The sequence below is a fragment of the Mytilus californianus genome, unplaced genomic scaffold (assembly GCF_021869535.1).
Source record: "Mytilus californianus isolate M0D057914Y unplaced genomic scaffold, xbMytCali1.0.p SCAF_3, whole genome shotgun sequence".
NCBI lineage: Eukaryota > Metazoa > Mollusca > Bivalvia > Mytilida > Mytilidae > Mytilus > Mytilus californianus.
In genome coordinates, this window is record NW_026262679.1 from 97,594,847 (window position 1) to 97,616,038 (window position 21,192).

Consider the following 21,192-nt stretch of genomic DNA (forward strand, 5'->3'; position numbering starts at 1 on the left):
AGAAAATTTAGATCCATTTCCTCCGAAGTGACGTCAGAGATTTCACATGGTCAATGGTGGATGGGAAGTTGTCATTACACCACGAAGTGAAAAATTTGCTATATTTGTCCTTAGGTTTCCTTTCTTGTGAATTTTCTAATTAATCAATATAATAGACCCTACAGACTAAACTGTTGTGAAATAATCTTCCTTATAGGAATACAAGGGGAGATTGAGCAAGAAATCTTCCCGCCATACGGAGTGGTTAATACCAAAACTTTTTGTCAAAGATGGCAACAAACGGAGTAGATGGTTCTGAAACCAGCGCTGATCGGAATGTAGAGATTTGGAAGATTAAGAAGCTGATCAAGAGTTTGGAAGCAGCGCGAGGGTGTGTAACACTAATTATTTTTTTTAACTGCGCACATCGTACTGTCTGACGCGAACTGCATTAAACAGCCTGTAAGGTTATGGAAAATTCTCATAAATGAGTATTATCCCCATTATGGGTATTATACCACAAAACATGTATCAATTTTCAGTGATGATAATGTCACTGCACTAACATTAGACTAAATTACATTTTCCCCAAATACACCATGACTGAAATCTCATCCAGTTGAAAGTTAATAGCCTTCAAAAAGTAGGATATTTGTGTCATGTCACCAGGGATCACGTAACTGGGCGATTGGGGCTAAGAAGTGGCTTTCTGGTCTATCACTTCGCTTTTCCGGACCACCATAAGCTATACTAGTTGCCTGCATACATGTTCATACCATTCTCTTTTGTTATTGCTAATTTTCCGTTTTCTTTGTTATAGCTAATTTTCCGTTTTCACCAAGTTGTTGAAACAGCAATTTTTCATTTATAAGTAATAAATTCAAAGACATAGACAATTTATTTCTCAAGATTAACATTGTGAAAGCATCAACTTTGTAGACGGGTACTGTTTATACTGGAATGGTATGCTCAGGCATGAAATAAAATTGATTTGAACAAGACTAAAGAGAATTTGATAAATATAATATAGTGTAAATGGCAAGATATATATTTATAAAAAAAATACCTATATACTTTAATATAACACAAGGTACCCAACTCATATTTTTAAGAAATGACACTCTAGTCACGAACTTCAGTTATATTTCTTTTCTGCTGTTGTCTATCCCTCTGAAACTTGTTATGTCGTAAATCTACATTGAATTATTTAAAAAATGGTGTTATAATACTCCTATTTCTGTAGTCAGAATCATTAGTAGCAGGCATTCCAAATGGGTCAACCGTAAATTATTTCGTCTTCTCACAGCCAAATGGCAACGTTTATCTCAAAAGGAAGTCTATTTTTTAACCCTGAATTATAATTTGGTAACATTACTCAAAAACAGACATGTCGGTGAAGAGCTAGAATTGGCAAATAGTAATTAATTTAGAATAAAACAAGCAACACATATACCTTAAGTGTAGCCTTCCTATGTTCCTGAGTAGAATTATTTTGTGTATTTCCATTTTTGTCTATTTTAGAAATGGAACAAGTATGATTTCATTGATCATTCCACCAAAAGACCAAATATCAAGAGTAGCCAAGATGTTGGCAGATGAATTTGGAACAGCTTCAAATATCAAAAGTCGTGTCAACAGATTATCTGTATTGGGTGCTATTACATCTGTACAACAGAGATTAAAACTCTACAATAAAGGTACAATACTTACAATCTCTAAGTAAAAAGATTTTAAGAACTTTGCTTTTAATGAATATAAGAGTTTTTTAGGTAAAGGGGGTGTGGGGTAAATTCATTTAGCACAGCAGATGTTGTCAGAAGTTAAAAAAATTAATAATTTCATTCCTATTTGTTCCCAGATGTTAAAAATTAAACCATTGGAACTGAAAGCAAACTTCTTTAATTTTCATAATGTCTATGAATATTTTAATTAAGTTGTACCATTGGCCATTATAGACTTTAATTTTCATAATGTCTATGAAATGTTGTTCTGGAAGATCATCTGATATAGGTATGAGTAGATTTTTTACATGTCTGCAAAATTCGTATGATGATGTAGTCATCATAGATGGAAGACATTTGGTTTCCTGACAGTTTCTTAAGTAGAAGTGTATGGATCTCTATGAAATTGTACCACAAGGTTTCATACCACAAAAGGAAACTCAGGATTGATTTTGGGGGTTATTGTCCTAACTGTTTAGGAATTAGGGGTATGAAAGGTGCCAAAAACAATCATTTTTCTTGTTTCTTGACAGTAACTTGTGTATAAGCGTATGTATCTCTATGAAATTGTACCACAATGTTCAATACCTCAAAAAGGAAGGTTGCGATTGATTTTGGGGGTTATGGCTCCAACTGTTTTAAGAATTAGGGACCAAAAATAAGGATTTTCTGGTTTCTTGACAATACCTTGAGTGTAAATCTATGGATCTCTATAAAATTGTACCACAAGGTTCCATACCAAAAAAAGGAAGGTTGGGATTGATTTTGGGGGCCAAAAACAATACTTTTCTAATACTTTTTATACGCCCGTTTACGGGACGTATTATGGTATACCGTTGAGCATCTGTCCGTTTTTTATAAATTTTGGATTAATTACCGTTTCCGAGTTTTGGGGTTTTATTCATTAAAAAAGGGGGGATTTTCCAGTTTTTGGACAATAACTCAAAAACAATTTCACCAATTTGCCAGAAACTTTGGCGAATTGTTTATTTCTATCGACATGAGCTGCCTTTTGATTTTTAAAAATTTTAGACTATAGTTTTCTGATTTATGGGGTTTTATTCATTACAAAAAGGGTGATTTTCCACTTTTCGTACAATAACTCAGAAACGCTTTGAACAGTCTTCATGAAACTTTGCTGAATTGTTTATATCTATTGACGTGACTCTCCTTTTGATTTTTTAAAATTTCAGTTTTTATGTTACCGATTCATGGGGTTGTATTCATTAAATGAGGGGGGATTTCCCAGTTCTGTCAATAACTCAAAAATGATTTGAGCAGTAATTTTTTTCATAAATTTCTGTCATGTGTGGAACTTTATTTTTTTGTTTATAGTCTGACAACAGATTTACTAAGTATTGCGCAACAGCACAGTGTATTGCACAACAGCAAGAAATCTTTAATTGAATATAATTCAATTCATATAACCAATTTCAAGTTCTTTGACTACATTTATTCAGAAACCTATAATATGTCAAATATTTAAAACAGTCCAAATTCAGACCTGTATCAAGCTTGAATATTGTGTCCATTTTTGCCCCAACTGTTCAGGGTTAGACCTCTGCGGGCGTATCCAGCTGCGCTCAGCGAAGCAGTTTATTTTTAATTGCTTATTTCTTGACCAATTTCAATGGGGTTTAATTCAAAGTCTTGAATTCTTTCGGTTCTTTAATATATGCTGAATCTAACCCTGTGTTTAGATTTTGAATTTTGGGCCCCTTTTAATTGGTCCACATTAAGGTCCAAAAGGACCAAAATCAAACTTTGTTTGATTTCATCAAAAATTTACTAGTTGTGGTTCTTTGAAATGCGGAATCTAACTGTATTTAGATTTTTGGTTCACATTGTGGTTCATAGGGTCCATAATTCAACTTTAAATATGTCGTTTGATTTCAACAAAAATTGAATTCTTGGGGTTTTTTTAATTGCTGAATCTAAACATGTATTTAGATTTTGGATATTGGACCATAATAGCTAGGTAAATGTCCAGTTTAAAATTTTTAACTTCTTAGACCACATTCATTCTGTGTCAGAAACCTATGCTGTGTCAAAATATTTGATTACAATCCAAATTGAGAGCTGTATCAAGCTTGAATGTTGTGTCCATACTTGCCCCAACTGTTCATGGTTCGACCTCTGCGGTCATATCAAGCTGCGTCCTGCAGAGCATATTATAAGTTTTTTAAAATTTAAGAACTTTCAAAGCAAATAGTTTTAAGGAACAATGATACTTATATTGCATAGCAAAACTTTGAAAAGTAAACCATATGATTATTCATTTATTTCTTTTAACAGTTCCGACAAATGGACTTGTGATATATTGTGGAACTATAGTAACAGATGAAGGAAAAGAAAAGAAAGTGAACATAGACTTTGAACCTTTCAGACCAATCAATACATCACTATATCTTTGTGATAACAAATTTCACACAGAGGTAATATAAGAAGATAATGTAATTTACTGATAGTTTGCTGTAAAAGTAGTCATAAATGAATACAGGGTTCTAAATGGTCATATAATATTATTCCAAGTATTCTTGGAATTCTGATTGTTGCTAAGAACACGAGAAAAAGGAAGTTACTACATTTTCATTGTATTAACATTATTAGTGAAATATTTTATTCGAACATTTTTTACTGTGTTTAGTTTTAAATGTCATTGTGTCAACTGCAGCATCTTTAAATAATATTCTTGATTTTCAGATGAACCCCTCTTTTTGAGTGATCACAAATTGTACTCTTTTTGTCTTTTTTGGTTGTGGGTATAAAATGAACAAATTGTGGCAGAAAATGAACTAAAAAGTCAATGAATATTAAAAGATAAATCTAATTAGGACATTCTTTTTAACAGTAGGTACAACATTTTATCAATTCCCAACGTTGAATTTTGTTATATTTATTTTTAGGCATTAACAGCTTTATTAGCAGATGACAATAAATTTGGTTTTATTGTAATGGACGGAAATGGTGCATTATTTGGAACATTGTCAGGAAACACGAGAGAAGTCCTACACAAATTCACAGTAGATCTACCAAAAAAACACGGTAAGAATTGTTACTAAAAGTGTTTGAAATTTTGGAAATATTGGTCCAATTCAACAGAAATGTTATTATTAAAAAAAATACAAGAACTATGGCTTACTACCCTAAAATTTGAAAATTGTATAGAAAGTCAGTACTCCAGATTAACTACTGAATGAGGCTTTTTCATTGTAAAAATAGTATGCTATGTAAAGTTTTATAGATGATTTTCATTCAAGGCATTTTCTTTTCAGGTAGAGGAGGTCAATCAGCCTTGCGTTTTGCACGTTTAAGAATGGAAAAGCGACACAACTATGTGCGGAAAGTTGCAGAAGTAGCAGTACAGATGTTCATCACAAACGATAAACCAAACATAGCTGGCTTAGTGCTGGCTGGATCAGCTGACTTCAAAACAGAACTTAGTCAATCAGATATGTTTGATCCTGTAAGTTATATTTATGGTTATGCTATAGAATAAAAAAATAAGATTGTATTGTTCAGTGAAAATAAACTTCATCTTTTATATAGGTGTTTAAATGTAAAAGAAGGTTCTAAATGATCCATTTGCAAGTAAATATTTACCAGCTACATGAATTTTGAATTTTGTATTATAGATGCAATGTTTTTATAGAAACCTCTTTTAACTGCAGAGATTACAAGCAAAAATAATCAAAGTTGTTGATGTATCTTATGGAGGAGAAAATGGATTTAACCAAGCAATCGAATTGGCTGCAGATGCCTTATCAAATGTCAAATTTATACAGGAAAAGAAACTCATAGGTAAACTATCAATATAGATTAATGGCCTACATTCAGGACACACAAAAATGGTTACACGTTCATTGAAAGCAAGGAGCACTGATTCACCAGACAATATAATTGAACCAAGGTGAAGGATATGACCTAAAACACTTGGGATATTAAATTTTGTGTGTACAATCAAAAAACTTGTTTTGATTTGTAAAAATTACAAATTGGAAAGCTTTCTTCAACTTCAGGACAGCTCATACAAAAAGGGAACAATTGAAATTAAAGTTCTGTGTGTGCCGTTCCAAATGTATGTAAATATCCAGACGATATTTTTCTCGCAAACTTTTAAAAAGCAAAACAATAGTTAGAAGGAATTTTCTCTAAAAAAAAACCCTACAGATTATATCAATTTTATATTGCCTTGCCAAAATATTTACTTTTGTTGCTTTGAAACAACAGAAATGTATGTGCACTTGTGGCGATATAAAACAAATTACATCTTTTCAAATAAAACTATATTTCTGTGTGTTTGTTTCAGGTCGATATTTTGATGAAATTTCACAAGACACAGGAAAATATTGTTTTGGTGTCGATGACACGTTGAAAGGATTAGAAATGGGAGCTGTAGATACATTAATAGTGTGGGAAAATTTGGATATTACACGATATGTGCTCAAAAATCATTCAACAGATGGTAGGTTTCGTAGCTGGATATAATTTACGTAGATGGTGAAGCCAATGCATTGAGTAAAAATTGCTGACTTATTAATGTCATAACCAGCAGTCAGGAGAGATGTAATTGATTGTACTTGATGGTCCATTATAGATTTGTTAACATCAGACTGATTGTTGATAGTGAATATAGCATGAACTAAAATAGGGTTTAAAAAAGTCGTGATTTTTTGACATATTTAATTGAAAATGTGGTTAGAAAATTGCAGTGTTTTGAAATTAGAACTTTTTTCTAAGGCTGTAATTTTAGTAATCTCGCATATGATTCTTTGGAGAAAGTACTTAAAAAGAAGTCATCAATATTATGAAACAACTGAATTTTATTAGTGTCTTAAAGTCAGTGGTTCTCTACAGGCACTCAGTCTTCCTTCACCAAAAAAAAAATGACCACTACGAAAAAACCAGTATTGCTGAAAGTAGCATTAAACACCAACAATCAATGTTAAGTTGGTTCATTTAACAATATACATACAATTCTTAATGGAAAAAGTAAAAAATGCCTTTATGTTTCAAATGTTTCTGTTGTTTTGATTGAATACATTCCTTACATTTGGACCATGACTTTAATGATCCAATGCAACTGCCAAAGTGTATGTTGTTTAAATGCATTGATAAATATATTTCTTTTCTTTTTTTCAGTTGAAAACATTTTATTCCTAAAACCAGAGCAAGAAAAAGATAAAACACATTTTATTGACAAAGATGTAAGTTTGCTAGATATGAGGAGATCAGAGATTCAGTAGTTAATGTATAATAAATATACAGTTTCACTAATGGTGACAGACACATTATTCTGATTCTTTCCCGATCACTCTATTACTCTAGTTTCTAAATGCTGCAACTTATCATATCAGCAAATGCCAATTTCCAAGTGTTTGGTTTGTTCCGGCACACACTTGAGGCAAACATGCTACCAAGAGACAACAAAAATTCTTGTGAACTTGACCTCTCTCAACATGTATAGTGAGTGAGCTTTGAATGAATCCGGGAAGTTAATTTGAATAAGGTTATCTTTATTCACTTTATACAGTAATGGTACAAAGATGATGTAGAGTGTGTTTAATAGGTGATGGATTTGAAAAAAAAAAAATATAAGAAATACTAGTCATTTTGTCCTTCCTTGCAAAGAAATTTTCTTTCTTTTTCAATGATGAAAATTTACAAATACCTTAATATCTTATTGGTATAGTATTCCATTGAAATGGATGTGAGAGGGTAAGTATGGACCTTCCAAAATCATCCCACAACCAACATATATTGCTGCATATTTTTGCATACATCTAATGGACATTCAACCATATATGAATGTTGCAAGTATGATGAAAGGTAACAATATTAATTTCAAACTCAAGTATTATGTTTTGAGTTTTATGTTTGTATCTCAAAAATTAAGCAAAAGGTCGAAATATTTTTTTATGCAAACTCTTCACATGAACATGTTCACCTGACTGGTTCAATTTGACTGACCTCAGGTTCAAAGTTCTTTGCAATTCAAATATTGCAGCAGGTAAGACATTTTAGTATGGCAACTTGTTAATTATGGTTCAGAAATGTGACCATGAATTAATAATATTGCTTAAAGGCAAGCCTGTAAAGTTATTATTTATTATCGCAGCCTTATTCACAGAGTTTTCTCTCTCAAATGAGTATTTGAGAATACTTTTAAATCTTATTTTGAAAAAAAAACAATTTATTTTTATTTCAGACTGGTGTGGAGTTAGAATTAGTGGAACAGATGCCATTATTAGAATGGTTTGCAAATAATTATAAAAATTTTGGTAAGTTTAACATAATGAAACTTCACTTACTGTGGATTCATTGTTAATTGTTGGATACCAATTTTCATGGGTACAAGTGAACCACAAATTCAAATGTTCAACGAATTACAAGTTTTTCGTAGGCTTTGTATGCAGAGATTGGTAAAACCATGAAATCAAATATCCATGAAAATGCAAGTTTTCCTCGATCCACGAAAATTGATACCCACGAAAATAGATGAATCCACAGTAATCAAATCCACCTTAACTTATTTGAACCAATTAGCTGAATTCTGGTCTTTTGATGGTAGGTTACACTATTTCACTGCTGAAGTGAACATTGTAGTTTATACATGTTGGATATATTTCTAACTAGGGCTGTTCAATTTACATACATGTTTCCAAGAGAAGGCACTTTGAAAATAGGGTAACCGCATATTGAGGCAACTATAGAATTTCTGTTAGACGGTCTGAATTCATTGTACAATAACACCCACCCATAGTTTTTGAAGTGCTTTCCCTTGGGGTCCAATGCAAGGATCCGGAAATTTTTCCAGACAATTTCGGTCATTTTGAGATGTTTGAAAAGTTGGTGCCCCTTTTCAAATTGTCGATATCAACTTGACTATATTCATAGCATCAACGAACATGGCGAACTTGTATTGCTGTTTCATCGCATTTACTAAGTAAATGTCTTACCATTACCATGAAGGACAGTTTAGGGAAGGCAACAGTCTAAAATTAAAATGATTTTAATGACTCAAAATGGTTAATTTCTCAGACATTGCTTACGTTTCTTTCGATTTGACAAAAGTTAAAACCGGAAGTTTGCGATATTTTAATGTACGAATAATTTCGGATTCATTTCCGGGATTTGTTTTGTTTATCAAATTGACAGGAAATCACTGGCTTTTTATGGCTTTTTTATTTTATTACCTTTAAAAGTGTTTGAATATAACAGATAATAGTTGCACTCGTTTAATTTAGCATGAAATCAATTTGCATTTTACGATTAAATATTAAATTTGCTGAAGACAATTTCACGCATGCGTATTACATAGTAAATAAAGCACACGTGTTACTCATGAAAAATACTTTTTTCTACGTAAATTTAGATTTAATTTATAAATCAGAATTGATGACTGTCTTTGATGAAAAGTAAATAAATAATGAATACACTTGTCAGGGAACTTTAATGTTTTAAAGATATTATTCTGAGCTTGTGATCACTGTCGGGTGTGAATTAAAACCACAGGTAAAAAGTGATTAGCGATCATTAGCCAATGTTTCCCGGAGGCATTGATATAGATATTAGGAGGGCCCTCAGGATTATCAAACTACTGTAGTGGCAGTTTTATTACAGGAAAGGGATTATAAACAAAAACAAGTGATCACAAGTGCAAAATGGCGACTAAGAAATCCGATTTCAAACATTGAGTCAATGAAATGACCGAAATTACTTCTGTAAAAAATAAAATTTGTCCTAAATCCCAATTACTCGTTTAGGACAAATACTTTCATCTTAGGACATGACTGGCAAATATGACCGTTTCCGGACCCTTGGTCCAATGTATGTTTTTGTGGAACAGCCCTGATATAAAATTGGAAAGTGCATGTGAAAATACAAAGCCGTCTAGACGAGTTAATAGGCTTCGACAAAAAGTAAAACGTGTTTTTACTATCAGACCTGTGCCTTTTCTGGTGTTAAAAAGTTAGGACAGCATTAAGCTTTCTGCATGATTCAGAAATAAAAGGAGATATTTGGTACAAGTGATTTAGACACCAACCCAATGATATAAAAATCCAAATGACATCTAGAGGTCATCATAGTCTCCTACAATAGAGTTCATAAAATATGTATAACTCTAAAGAATAGAAAATTAAGGAACTAACAAAGACGATCAAATATCTCCCATGAAGACCAAATTCTCTAAATGGCAAAATACATTATACAGGTTAATGCTTCAATAACATGTCAGAAGTTAAAAAAAGTTTGTGATTTGATCAGAAATCGGGAAACCACAATTATATTGTCAATGATATTTGGTCTGCAGTTGTATTGAGATTTCCTCATCTCATTTCTATGTAGATTATTTGGCCCGTCCCCCCCAGTCATGCTCCATTGACTTTGCAACTTTTATATAGTTGCATGTTTAAAGGGTTACAATTTAAATTTCAACATTTGCATTATAGTATCAAAATTTCAAGCGAAAAAAAAATAGTAAAGTTTATTGACTTGAAAGAAGCACATGAAGATGTGGTTGGGTTAAACTAGTTTTTGAGTACTAAATCCTCCCCTTTTAATCTCAAATGATTTAACTTGTTATGGTTTGTTAAATGATAATCCATGTTGTGTTTGTTTTAGAAAGATACAATTGTTAAAGAACTATATAATTGAAAGGAGATATGGGGTCAAAATCTGAAATAGTTACAAAATAAGGTCATCAGACATTCTGTCAGTTGTCATTTATGTTTTCATTCCCGAATTGTCTCATCCACTAAAGCATAGTAGTTTAATCGACACATTCATTATTTGTATTACAGGAGCAACATTAGAAATAATAACAGATCGATCGCAAGAGGGAGCTCAATTTGTCCGAGGATTTGGTGGAATAGGAGGTAAGAATGAGAAGTCCAAAAAATAAAATTAGCCAATTTTGAATTGTTAGCAAAAAGAAGCACTGTTTTTATAAGACCGCAAAAAGTTTTGGGTTCGTATAATGCTATGATGTCGTTTGAAGACAAATTTAGTTACCGGACAATAACTTTTGTTTAAATGAATGGATCTCTATGAAATTTTACAAGAAGGTTCAATACCACAAAAGGAAGGTTGGGATTGATTTGAGGGGTAATGGTACCAACAGTTTAGGAATTAGGGGCCAAAAACAAGCATTTTTGTAGTTTCTGGATAATAAGTTGTGTGTAAGTGTATGGATCTCTCTGACATTGTACCACAAGGTTCCATATCTCAAAGGGAAGGCTGGGATTGAGTTTTGGGGTGATTGCCCCAAACATGCAGGAATCCGGGCCAAAAACAAGCATTTTTCTAGTTTCCAGACAATAACTTGTGTTTAAGTGTATGGATCTCTCTAAAATTGTACTACAAGGTTCCATACTACAAAGGGAAGGCTTGGATTGAGTTTGGGGGTAATTGCTCCAAAGGGGGGGGGGGGGGGGGGGTTCCAATTTTTTTAAGGGGTTCATATCTTTTTTTCTTCAAAATTTTTCAAATTTCAATAGATTTTTAAGATCTTTGATCACATTTATTTTGTGTCAGAAACCTATATTATGTCAAAAATTTGATCACAATCCAAATTCAGACAGTATCAAGCTTGAACATTGTGTCCAAATTTGCCCCAACTGTTCAGGGTTCGACCTCTGCGGTCGTATCAGGCTGTGCTCAGCAAAGCATTTTATTGTCTAAATTAAAAAAGAAAAATATCCTCATCAACCCAATTGATATCAATATGAATAAAAGAAACACTTTTCATTCAGTTCAGTGACATAATTTATAACATGAAAATTTACAATCGAAATGTATGGGTTTATGTGACCATCATTGAAGCCATGTGCATTTATTGTTATACATGCATCTTAATCACACTTGTATGTAAGATGTAATTATACCACCGCTCTGAAAGTCTGTTCATCTGTCAGTCACATAATATTTTTTTAGGAAGCTATAAATCAGTGCTTTCTGAAATTTGTAATCCAGCTTCATTTGATCATGCTATACTGTGATGCCTTTTCAAGTCAATTTTCTGTTAAACAGATACTTTTAGCAGAGGTAACATTTGTGTGCAACAGCTCACAGTTCAACTCTGTGACTTATATCGTCATAGGGCTGTTCCATTAAAAAGTGGTACCTAGGGAAGGCACTTTTTATACGACCGCAAAAAAATTTTGAGGTCGTATATTGGTATGACGTTGGCGTCGTCGTCGTCGTCCGGCGTCGTCGTCCGAATACACAATGGTTTTCGCACTCTAACTTTAGTTTAAGTGAATGGATCTCTATGAAATTTTACCATAAGGTTCAATACCACAATAGTAAGGTGGGGATTGATTTTGGGGGTTATGGTACCAACAGTTAAGGAATTAGGGGCCAAAAAGGGGCCGAAAATAAGCATTTTTGTAACTTCCAGACATAACTTGTGTGTTAGCATATGGATCTCTTTGACATTGTACCACAAGATTCCATATCACAAAGGGTCAATGCTGGGATTGATTTTGGGGTTAATTGCCTCAAAATTTTAGGAATAAGGGGCCAAAAGGGGGCAAAAAACAAGCATTTTTCTAGTTTCATGACAATAACTTGTGTGTAAGTGTATGGATCTTTCTGAAATTTTACTACAAGGTTCCATTTCACAAAGGGAAAGCTGGAATTGAGTGTTGTGGTAATTGCCCAAAACGTTTAGTAATAAGGGGCCTAAAAAGGGGTTTAAAATAAGCATTTTTTAGTTTCTAGACAATAACTTGTGTTCAAGTGTATGGATCTCTCTAAAATTGTATTACAAGGTACCATACCACAAAGGCAAGGCTGTTATTGAGCTTGGTTTGGGGGGAAAGGGGGGTGGGGGTGATGAATCATAAGGGGGGCGGGGGTAAAAAAAGGGGTAATTTTTTTTTTTCATTTTTTTTTTGTTTAAAATTTACATCTTAAGTTAGTTATTTTTTATCACGAAGAGAAAGTAGGAATTGAGTTTTGGGGTTAATTGCTCAAACATTTATGAATAAGGGGCCAAATATTGGTAGAAAATAAGGATTTTTTTAGTTTGCAACAAATACTTGTGTTCAAGTGTATGGATCTCTGTGAAATTGTATTGCAATGTACCATACCACAAATTGAAGGTTGTGATTGAGGTGGGGGATGATGAATCAAAAGGGGGTTGAAAAAATGTGTGGGAGGTAGGATTTTTTTTTTTCCTTTTTTTTTCTTTAAAATTTTCCATTTAAAGATGGTTGTTTCAGATTTATATATGAAAGAAAATAATAATGATACGGTTATATATCATGAGGAATTGAAATTTAAAATTATGTATATTGGAAATTTAGGTTACATTGGAAAGTAATAATTGGCTTTGGGAGGGGGGGGGGGGGGGGGGGGGGGGGGGGGGGGGGTGGTTATGGCTCTAATGTTTAAGGAATAAGGGGAAAAAAGGTTAAAAAACAAGGGTTTCCATTTTAATAGACAAATAATTGAGTAAAGAACATTATTTAAAAGCAGTGTAAGGTTGGTAATTCAAACTCATTTAAATATCTCATCTACACTGCTTTTAAATTATGTAAATTGGAAATTTGCCAATAACTTTATTGTTAATAAATGCATTGGAAATTTGCCAACAATTTTAGTGTAATAAACTTCATTGGAAATTTGCCAATATAAAATTTTGCTGATGAAGGTTTTTTGTTTACCTTTAGCCTTGACTATGAAGTCATTTTCTATTTTTATAGCCTTATGATGTAGTTGAATTATTTAATACTTTTATGATGTGTTTAAATGGGGTTTTATCATGTTTATGGTTGCAAATTTATTGTTTTAGTATAATAAACTCCATTTAAAATTTGCCAATAAAAAAAATTTTTGGTTATTTTTAGCTATGATTATGATGTCATTTTCTATTTTACTTTTATGGTTGCAAAGAAATTTTTATTTTTATACGACCGCAAAAATTGAAAATTTTTTGGTCGTATATTGGTATGACGTTGGCGTCGTCGTCGTCGTCGTCGTTGTCGTCTGGCGTCGTCCGAAGACACATTGGTTTTCGCACTCTAACTTTAGTTTAAGTGAATGGATCTCCATGAAATTTTACCATAAGGTTCAATACCACGAAAGGAAGGTGGGGATTGATTTTGGGGGTTATGGTACCAACAGTTAAGGAACTAGGGGCCAAAAAGGGGCCAAAAATAAGCATTTTTGTAACTTCCAGACAATAACTTGTGTGTAAGTGTATGGATCTCTCTGACATTGTACCACAAGGTTCCATATCACAAAGGGAAGGCTGTAATTGATTTTGGGGGTAATTGCCTCAAAATTTTAGGAATTAGGGGCCAAAAAAGGGGCAAAAAACAAGCATTTTTCTAGTTTCATGACAATAACTTGTGTGTAAGTGTTTGGATATTTCTGAAATTGTACTACAAGGTTCCATATCACAAAGGGAAAGCTGGAATTGAGTTTGGGGGTAATTGCCCGAAACGTTTAGGAATTGGGGGCCAAAAAGGGGCCAAAAATAAGCATTTTTCTAGTTTCCAGACAATAACTTGTGTTCAAGTGTATGGATCTCTCTGAAATTGTACTGCAAGGTACCATACCACAAAGGGAAGGCTGGGATTGAGTTTGGGGGTGATGAATCATAAGGGGGTTCAAAAAATTTGGGGGGGGAATTTTTTTTTTTCTTTTTTTTTCTTTTTTTCCATTTTTTTTTCTTTTAAAATTTTCCATTTTAAGTTGGTTATTTCTGATTAATATTTAAAAGCAAATAATAATGATATGGTAGGAGATACACACCAAACAGGATGTGTAAATTATTATATAATAAGTATTGTGCAATAGCAAGAAATTTTCAATTGCACAGTATTGCGCAATAGCAAGAAATCTTCAATTGCACAGTATTGCGCAAATTTAGCAAGAAATATCCAATAGCACAATATTGCGCAATAGCAAGAAATTGTCAATTGTACAGTATTGCACAATAGCAAGAAATATTCAATTGCACAGTATTGTGCAAAAGAAGATACTTCGTATAAATTGCTTATTTCTTGATCAATTTCAATGGGGTTTTATTCTTGAATTCTTGGGGTTCTTTAATATGCTTGAATCTAACCGTGTATTAAGTTTTTGGATTTCGGGCCCCGTTTTTAAATTGGTCCACATTGAGGTCCAAAGGGTCCAAAATTTAACTTCGTTTGATTTCATCAAAAATTGAATTATTGGGGTTCTTTGATATGCCGAATCTAACCGTGTATTTAGATTCTTAATTTTTGGTTCCGTTTTCAAATTGGTCTACATTAAGGTCAAAAGGGTCCAAAATTAAACTTAGTTTGATTTTAACAAAAATTGAATTTTTAGGGTACTTTGATATGCTGAATCTAAACATGTATTTAGATTTTTGATTATGGGCCCAGCTTTCAAGTTGGTCCAAATCGGGGTCCAAAATTAAACTTTGTTTGATTTCAACAAAAATTGAATATATGGGGTTCTTTGATATGCTGAATCTAACCATGTATTTAGATTTTTGATTTTTGGGCCCCGTTATCAACTTTGTCCACATTGAGGTCAAAAGGGTCCAAAATTAAACTTTGTTTGATTTCATCAAAAATTGAATTCTTGGGGTTCTTTGATATGCTGAATCTAACCATGTATTTAGATTTTTTATTTGTGGACCCGCTATCAAATTGGTTCATATTGAGGTCAAAAGGGTCCAAAATTAAACTTTGTTTGATTTCATCAAAAATTGAATTATTGGGGTTCTTTGATTTGCCAAATCTAACCGTGTATTTAGATTTTTAATTTTGGGTCCTGTTTTTAAATTGGTCTACATTAAGGTCCAAAGGGTCCAAAATTAAACTTAGTTTGATTTTAACAAAAATTGAATTCTTGGGGTTCTTTGATATGCTGAATCTAAACATGTGTTTAGATTTTTGATTATGGGCCCAGTTTTCAAGTTGGTCCAAGTTGGGGTCCAAAATTAAACTTTGTTTGATTTCAACAAAAATTGAATATATGGGGTTCTTTGATATGCTGAATCTAAACATGTATTTAGATTTTAGATTTTTGGCCCAGTTTTCAAGTTGGTCCAAATTGGGGTCCAAAATTAAACTTTGTTTGATTTCAACAAAAATTGAATATATGGGGTTCTTTGATATGCTGAATCTTACCATGTATTTAGATTTTTTATTTGTGGGCCCGCTATCAAATTGGTTCATATTGAGGTCAAAAGGGTCCAAAATTAAACTTTGTTTGATTTCATCAAAAAATGAATTATTGGGGTTCTTTGATATGCCAAATCTAACCGTGTATTTAGATTTTTAATTATCGGTCCCGTTTTTTAAATTGGTCTACATTAAGGTCCAAAGGGTCCAAAATTAAACTTAGTTTGATTTTAACAAAAATTGAATTTTTGGGGTTCTTTGATATGCTGAATCTAAACATGTGTTTAGATTTTTTATTATGGGACCAGTTTTCAAGTTGGTCCAAGTTGGGGTCCAAAATTAAACTTTGTTTGATTTCAACAAAAATTGAATATATGGGGTTCTTTGATATGCTGAATCTAAACATGTATTTAGATTTTAGATTTTTGGCCCAGTTTTCAAGTTGGTCCAAATTGGGGTCCAAAATTAAACTTTGTTTGATTTCAACAAAAATTGAATATATGGGGTTCTTTGATATGCTGAATCTTACCATGTATTTAGATTTTTTATTTTGTGGGCCCGCTATCAAATTGGTTCATATTGAGGTCAAAAGGGTCCAAAATTAAACTTTGTTTGATTTCATCAAAAATTGAATTATTGGGGTTCTTTGATATGCCAAATCTAACCGTGTTTTTAGATTTTTAATTTTGGGTCCCGTTTTTTAAATTGGTCTACATTAAGGTCCAAAGGGTCCAAAATTAAACTTAGTTTGATTTTAACAAAAATTGAATTCTTGGGGTACTTTGATATGCTGAATCTAAACATGTGTTTAGATTTTTGTCGAGCCTGCGACTTTTGTCGCAGAAAGCTCGACATAGGGATAGCGATCCGGCGGCGGCGGCGTTAGCTAACTTCTTAAAAGCTTTATATTTTAGAAGATGGAAGACCTGGATGCTTCATACTTTGTATATGGATGCCTCATGTTACGAAGTTTCCGTCAGTCACATGTCCAATGTCCTTGACCTCATTTTCATGGTTCAGTGACTACTTGAAAAAAAAGTTCAGATTTTTTGTAATGTTAAATTCTCTCTTATTATAAGTAATAGGATAACTATATTTGGTATGTGCATACCTTGCAAGGTCCTCATGCCCGTCAGACAGTTTTCACTTGACCTCGACCTCATTTCATGGATCAGTGAACAAGGTAAAGTTTTCGTGGTCAAGTCCATATCTCAGATACTATAAGCAATAGGTCTAGTATATTCGGTGTATGGAAGGACTGTAAGGTGTACATGTCCAACTGGCAGGTGTCATCTGACCTTGACCTCATTTTCATGGTTCAGTGGTTATAGTTAAGTTTTTGTGTTTTGGTCTGTTTTTCTTATACTGTATGCAATAGGTCTACTATATTTGGTGTATGGAATGATTGTAAGGTGTACATGTCTAGCTGGCAGGTGTCATCTGACCTTGACCTCATTTTCATGGTTCAGTGGTCAAAGTTAAGTTTTTGAGTTTTGGTCTTTCTTTCTAATACTGCATGCAATAGGTCAGCTATATTTGGTGTATGGAATGATTGTAAGGTGTACATGTCTAGCTGGCAGGTGTCATCTTACCTTGACCTCATTTTCATGGTTCAGTGGTCAAAGTTAAGTTTTTGAGTTTTGGTCTTTTTTTCTAATACTATATGCAATAGTTCAACTATATTTGGTGTATGGAAATTTTTTATGATCTATATGTCAGTCACGCAGGTTTTATTTGACCTTGACCTCATTTTCAAGGTTCATTGCTCAGTGTTAAGTTTTTGTGTTTTCGTCTGTTTTTCTTAAACTATAAGCAATAGGTCAACTATATTTGTTGTATGGAAGAATTGTTAGCTGTACATGCCTGCCTAGCATGGTTCATCTGACCTTGACCTCATTTTCATGGTTCATTGGTCAATGTTTAGTTTACTTGGTTAATGTTAAGTTTATGTGACAGTTGTAATAAAGCTTTATAGTTAGGACTATCAACATAATATCAATGATTAGTAAAGAAGGCGAGACATTTCAGCGTGTGCACTCTTGTCATGGTTCAGTGACTACTTGAGAAAAAGTTTCTTTGTAATGTTAATTTCTTTCTTATTATGAGTAGTAGGATAGTTATATTTACTATATGCCTACCTTGCAAGGTCCTCATGCCCATTAGACAATTTTCATTTGACCTTGACCTCATTTCACGGATCAGTGAACAAGGTTAAGTTTTCGTGGTCAAGTCCATATATCAGATACTATAAGCAGTAGGTCTACTATATTTGGTATATGGAATGATTGTAAGGTGTACATGTCCAACTGGTAGGTGTCATCTGACCTTGACCTCATTTTCATGGTTCAGAGGTCAAAGTTAAGTTTTGAGTTTTGGTCTTTTTTTCTAATACTATATGCAATAGGTCAACTATATTTGGTGTATGGAAATATTTTATGATGTACATGTCAGTCTCATAGGTTTTATTTGACCTTGATCTCATTTTCACAGTTCATTTCTATAAATTGATTGTAAGGTGTACATGTCTGTCTGGCATGGTTCATCTGACCTTGACCTCATTTTCATGGTTCATTGGTCAATGTTAAGTTTTCTTGGTTAAGACTGTTTCTTAGAAACTATAAGCAATAGGTCAACTATGTTTGGTTTATTGAATGATTGTAAGGTGTACATGTATTTCTTGTTTGCTTTATCTGACCTTGACCTCATTTTCTTGGATCATGTTAAGTTTATGTGTTACTTGTAGTAAAGCTTTATATTTAGGACTATCAACATAAAATCAGTGGTAAGTAAAGAAGGCGAGACATTTCAGCGTGTGCACTCTTGTTGATTATGGGACCAGTTTTCAAGTTTGTTCAAATTGGGGTCCAAAATTAAACTTTGTTTGATTTCAACAAAAATTGAATATATGGGGTTCTTTGATATGCCGAATCTAACCATGTATTTTGATTTTGGACATTGGACCATAATAGGTAAATTAAAAAAATTGAAGTTCTTAGACCACATTCTTTCTGTGTCAGAACCTATGCTGTGTCAAATATTTAATCACAATCCAAATTCAGAGCTGTATCAAGCTTGAATGTTGTGTCCATACTTGCCCCAACTGTTCAGGGTTCGACCTCTGCGGTCGTATCAAGCTGCGCCCAGCGAAGCATTTTATTAGATATTACTGTTAAATGATGCTGATTAAGGTTTTTGCTATGTTTAGCCATGACTATGATGTCATTTTCTATTTTAATATCTGTTATGATGTATTTAAATGGGCTTTTATGGTTACAAAGGAATTTTATTTTTAGATATTACTATAAAATGTTGCTGATGCTGATTAAGGATTTTGTTTATTTTTAGCCATGACTATGATGTCATTTTCTATTTTAATACCTTTATGATGTAATTTCCATTTTTAGATATTACTGTTAAATGATGCTGATTAAGGGTTTTTTGCTATGTTTAGCCATGACTATGATGTCATTTTCTATTTTAATATCTGTTATGATGTATTTAAATGGGCTTTTATGGTTACAAAGGAATTTTATTTTTAGATATTACTTTAAATGTTGCTGATGCTGATTAAGGATTTTGTTTATTTTTAGCCATGACTATGATGTCATTTTCTATTTTAATACCTTTATGATGTAATTTCCATTTTTAGATATTACTGTTAAATGATGCTGATTAAGGATTTTTGTTTATTTTTAGCCATGTATTTAGATTTTTGATTATTTATACATGTTACCAAATTGGTCCACATTGAACAAAAACGGTCCAAATTTCAACTTTATTACATTACATCAAACATTGAATTCTACATATTCTTTGATATATTGAAATTAACAAACAATTTAGTTTATGGATATTCCACTATAATAGGTAAATTAAATTTTTTCCAGTTCTTACACCACATTCATCCTGTGTCAGAAACCTATGCTGTGTCAAATATTTAATGACAATCCAAAGTCATAGCTGTATCAAGCTTGAATTTTGTGTCCATACTTGCCCAACTGTTCAGGGTTCGACCTCTGCGGTCGTATCAAGCTGCGCCCCAGCGAAGCATTTTATTTTTCTTTGGTTGGGTGTATTTATACATTGAAAGTGTAAGAGAAATTCAAAAATTCTATACATATTTACCCCAATTCCAAAGTGCCTATTGGGTACCATTTATGCTTTAATGGAACAGCCCAAAGGTGCTTTTTCATTTAATTGTAGAAAATTGTATGAAGACTAATTTTATCAATAATAGAAATATTTTATGATTTGAAGTACTTGCAGTAAAAGCAGTAAATTACCAGAATTGATTGAAGACCACAAGAATTTTTTTTTTTCACATTTTTATCTGTTAATCTTTTATCTTTCAGGTATATTACGGTATCAGGTTGACTTCCAAGTATTAGACCCACACCTAGAAGATATGTTCGAAGATTTTGATCTGGATGACTATTAAATGCCTTTAAAAAGACTTCAATAAATTATTACAGAGCCACTTACTAACGGCCACGAAACTAATGTTGTGGCACAAAATACAGGAGAGCAAATAATTTAGAATTTTCAGCTTCAAACCTGTGACATTCCATATGGAAGTTTTTGGTATTACCAGTTTTTAAATTGTTTATAAAAAAAATCAGTTTATTTATCATTATTTGTACCTGTATATTAAACTGAAAAATGACGTCATAAGTTCAGTTTTAAATACATTATGTAAGTTCCAAGCATTCAAGAAGAAATTCATTATGATTTTACAAAAATCAGATCAGACAATTTATGTAGACTGAGAGAACAACGAGAGCTAGCATTAAACTTCAAACAAATTGTTTGAAAAATTATTTTTCTCTCTCTTATTTCTTCTTCAAATTTTCTTAGGAGGAGGTATAAAAGCCACTATTTAGTGCCTAAAATTGCAAAAATAGTGAAATTATTCAAGCCTTTCAAAATCATTTTTATTTTATTAATAAATGAATTGGTTGATTTAATTTTGAAATTTTAGTGCAGTAAGGTCACTTTGATGTCATAAACTTGTCCAAATTGACATATTTGACCTAAATTGCCAGTGCATGCATAGTTTTTGGACAAAATAGATAAGAGCCAAGACTTTACACCAGAGGTTATTTTACAACCATTAACATCTTTATAAAATACATGTTTTATTAAAATATGTTTTTAGGTAAAACTTTGGCTCATATCAATGTCAAGATCTCAAAATGAGGCTATTTTGGCAGTTGCAGTTTTTGTCCTAAATGCAAGAAGTTTGAAGCCTTAATGCCAATATACAAGACAAAATTCAAAATATTAATAATATTATCAGCCAAACTAATAGCTTATGAACATCTGAAGGATGAAGATATTGCTTGTTAGATTTATCATACTTTTTG

The 21,192-nt window shown here is 32.5% G+C and overlaps 1 protein-coding gene across 1 annotated transcript; it reads left to right on the forward strand.

The window, feature by feature from the left end:
• Positions 1-25: 25 nt before the first annotated feature.
• On the forward strand, positions 26-20,646 carry LOC127733307 (eukaryotic peptide chain release factor subunit 1). Its single transcript, XM_052242677.1, has 11 exons — positions 26-370; positions 1,501-1,676; positions 3,996-4,135; positions 4,607-4,745; positions 4,976-5,166; positions 5,372-5,501; positions 6,010-6,165; positions 6,843-6,907; positions 7,909-7,981; positions 10,505-10,579; positions 20,182-20,646. The coding sequence occupies exons 1-11, from the start codon at positions 270-272 to the stop codon at positions 20,265-20,267; spliced, it is 1,332 nt and encodes a 443-aa protein (XP_052098637.1). The 5' UTR covers positions 26-269; the 3' UTR covers positions 20,268-20,646.
• The last annotated feature ends 546 nt before the right edge of the window (positions 20,647-21,192 follow it).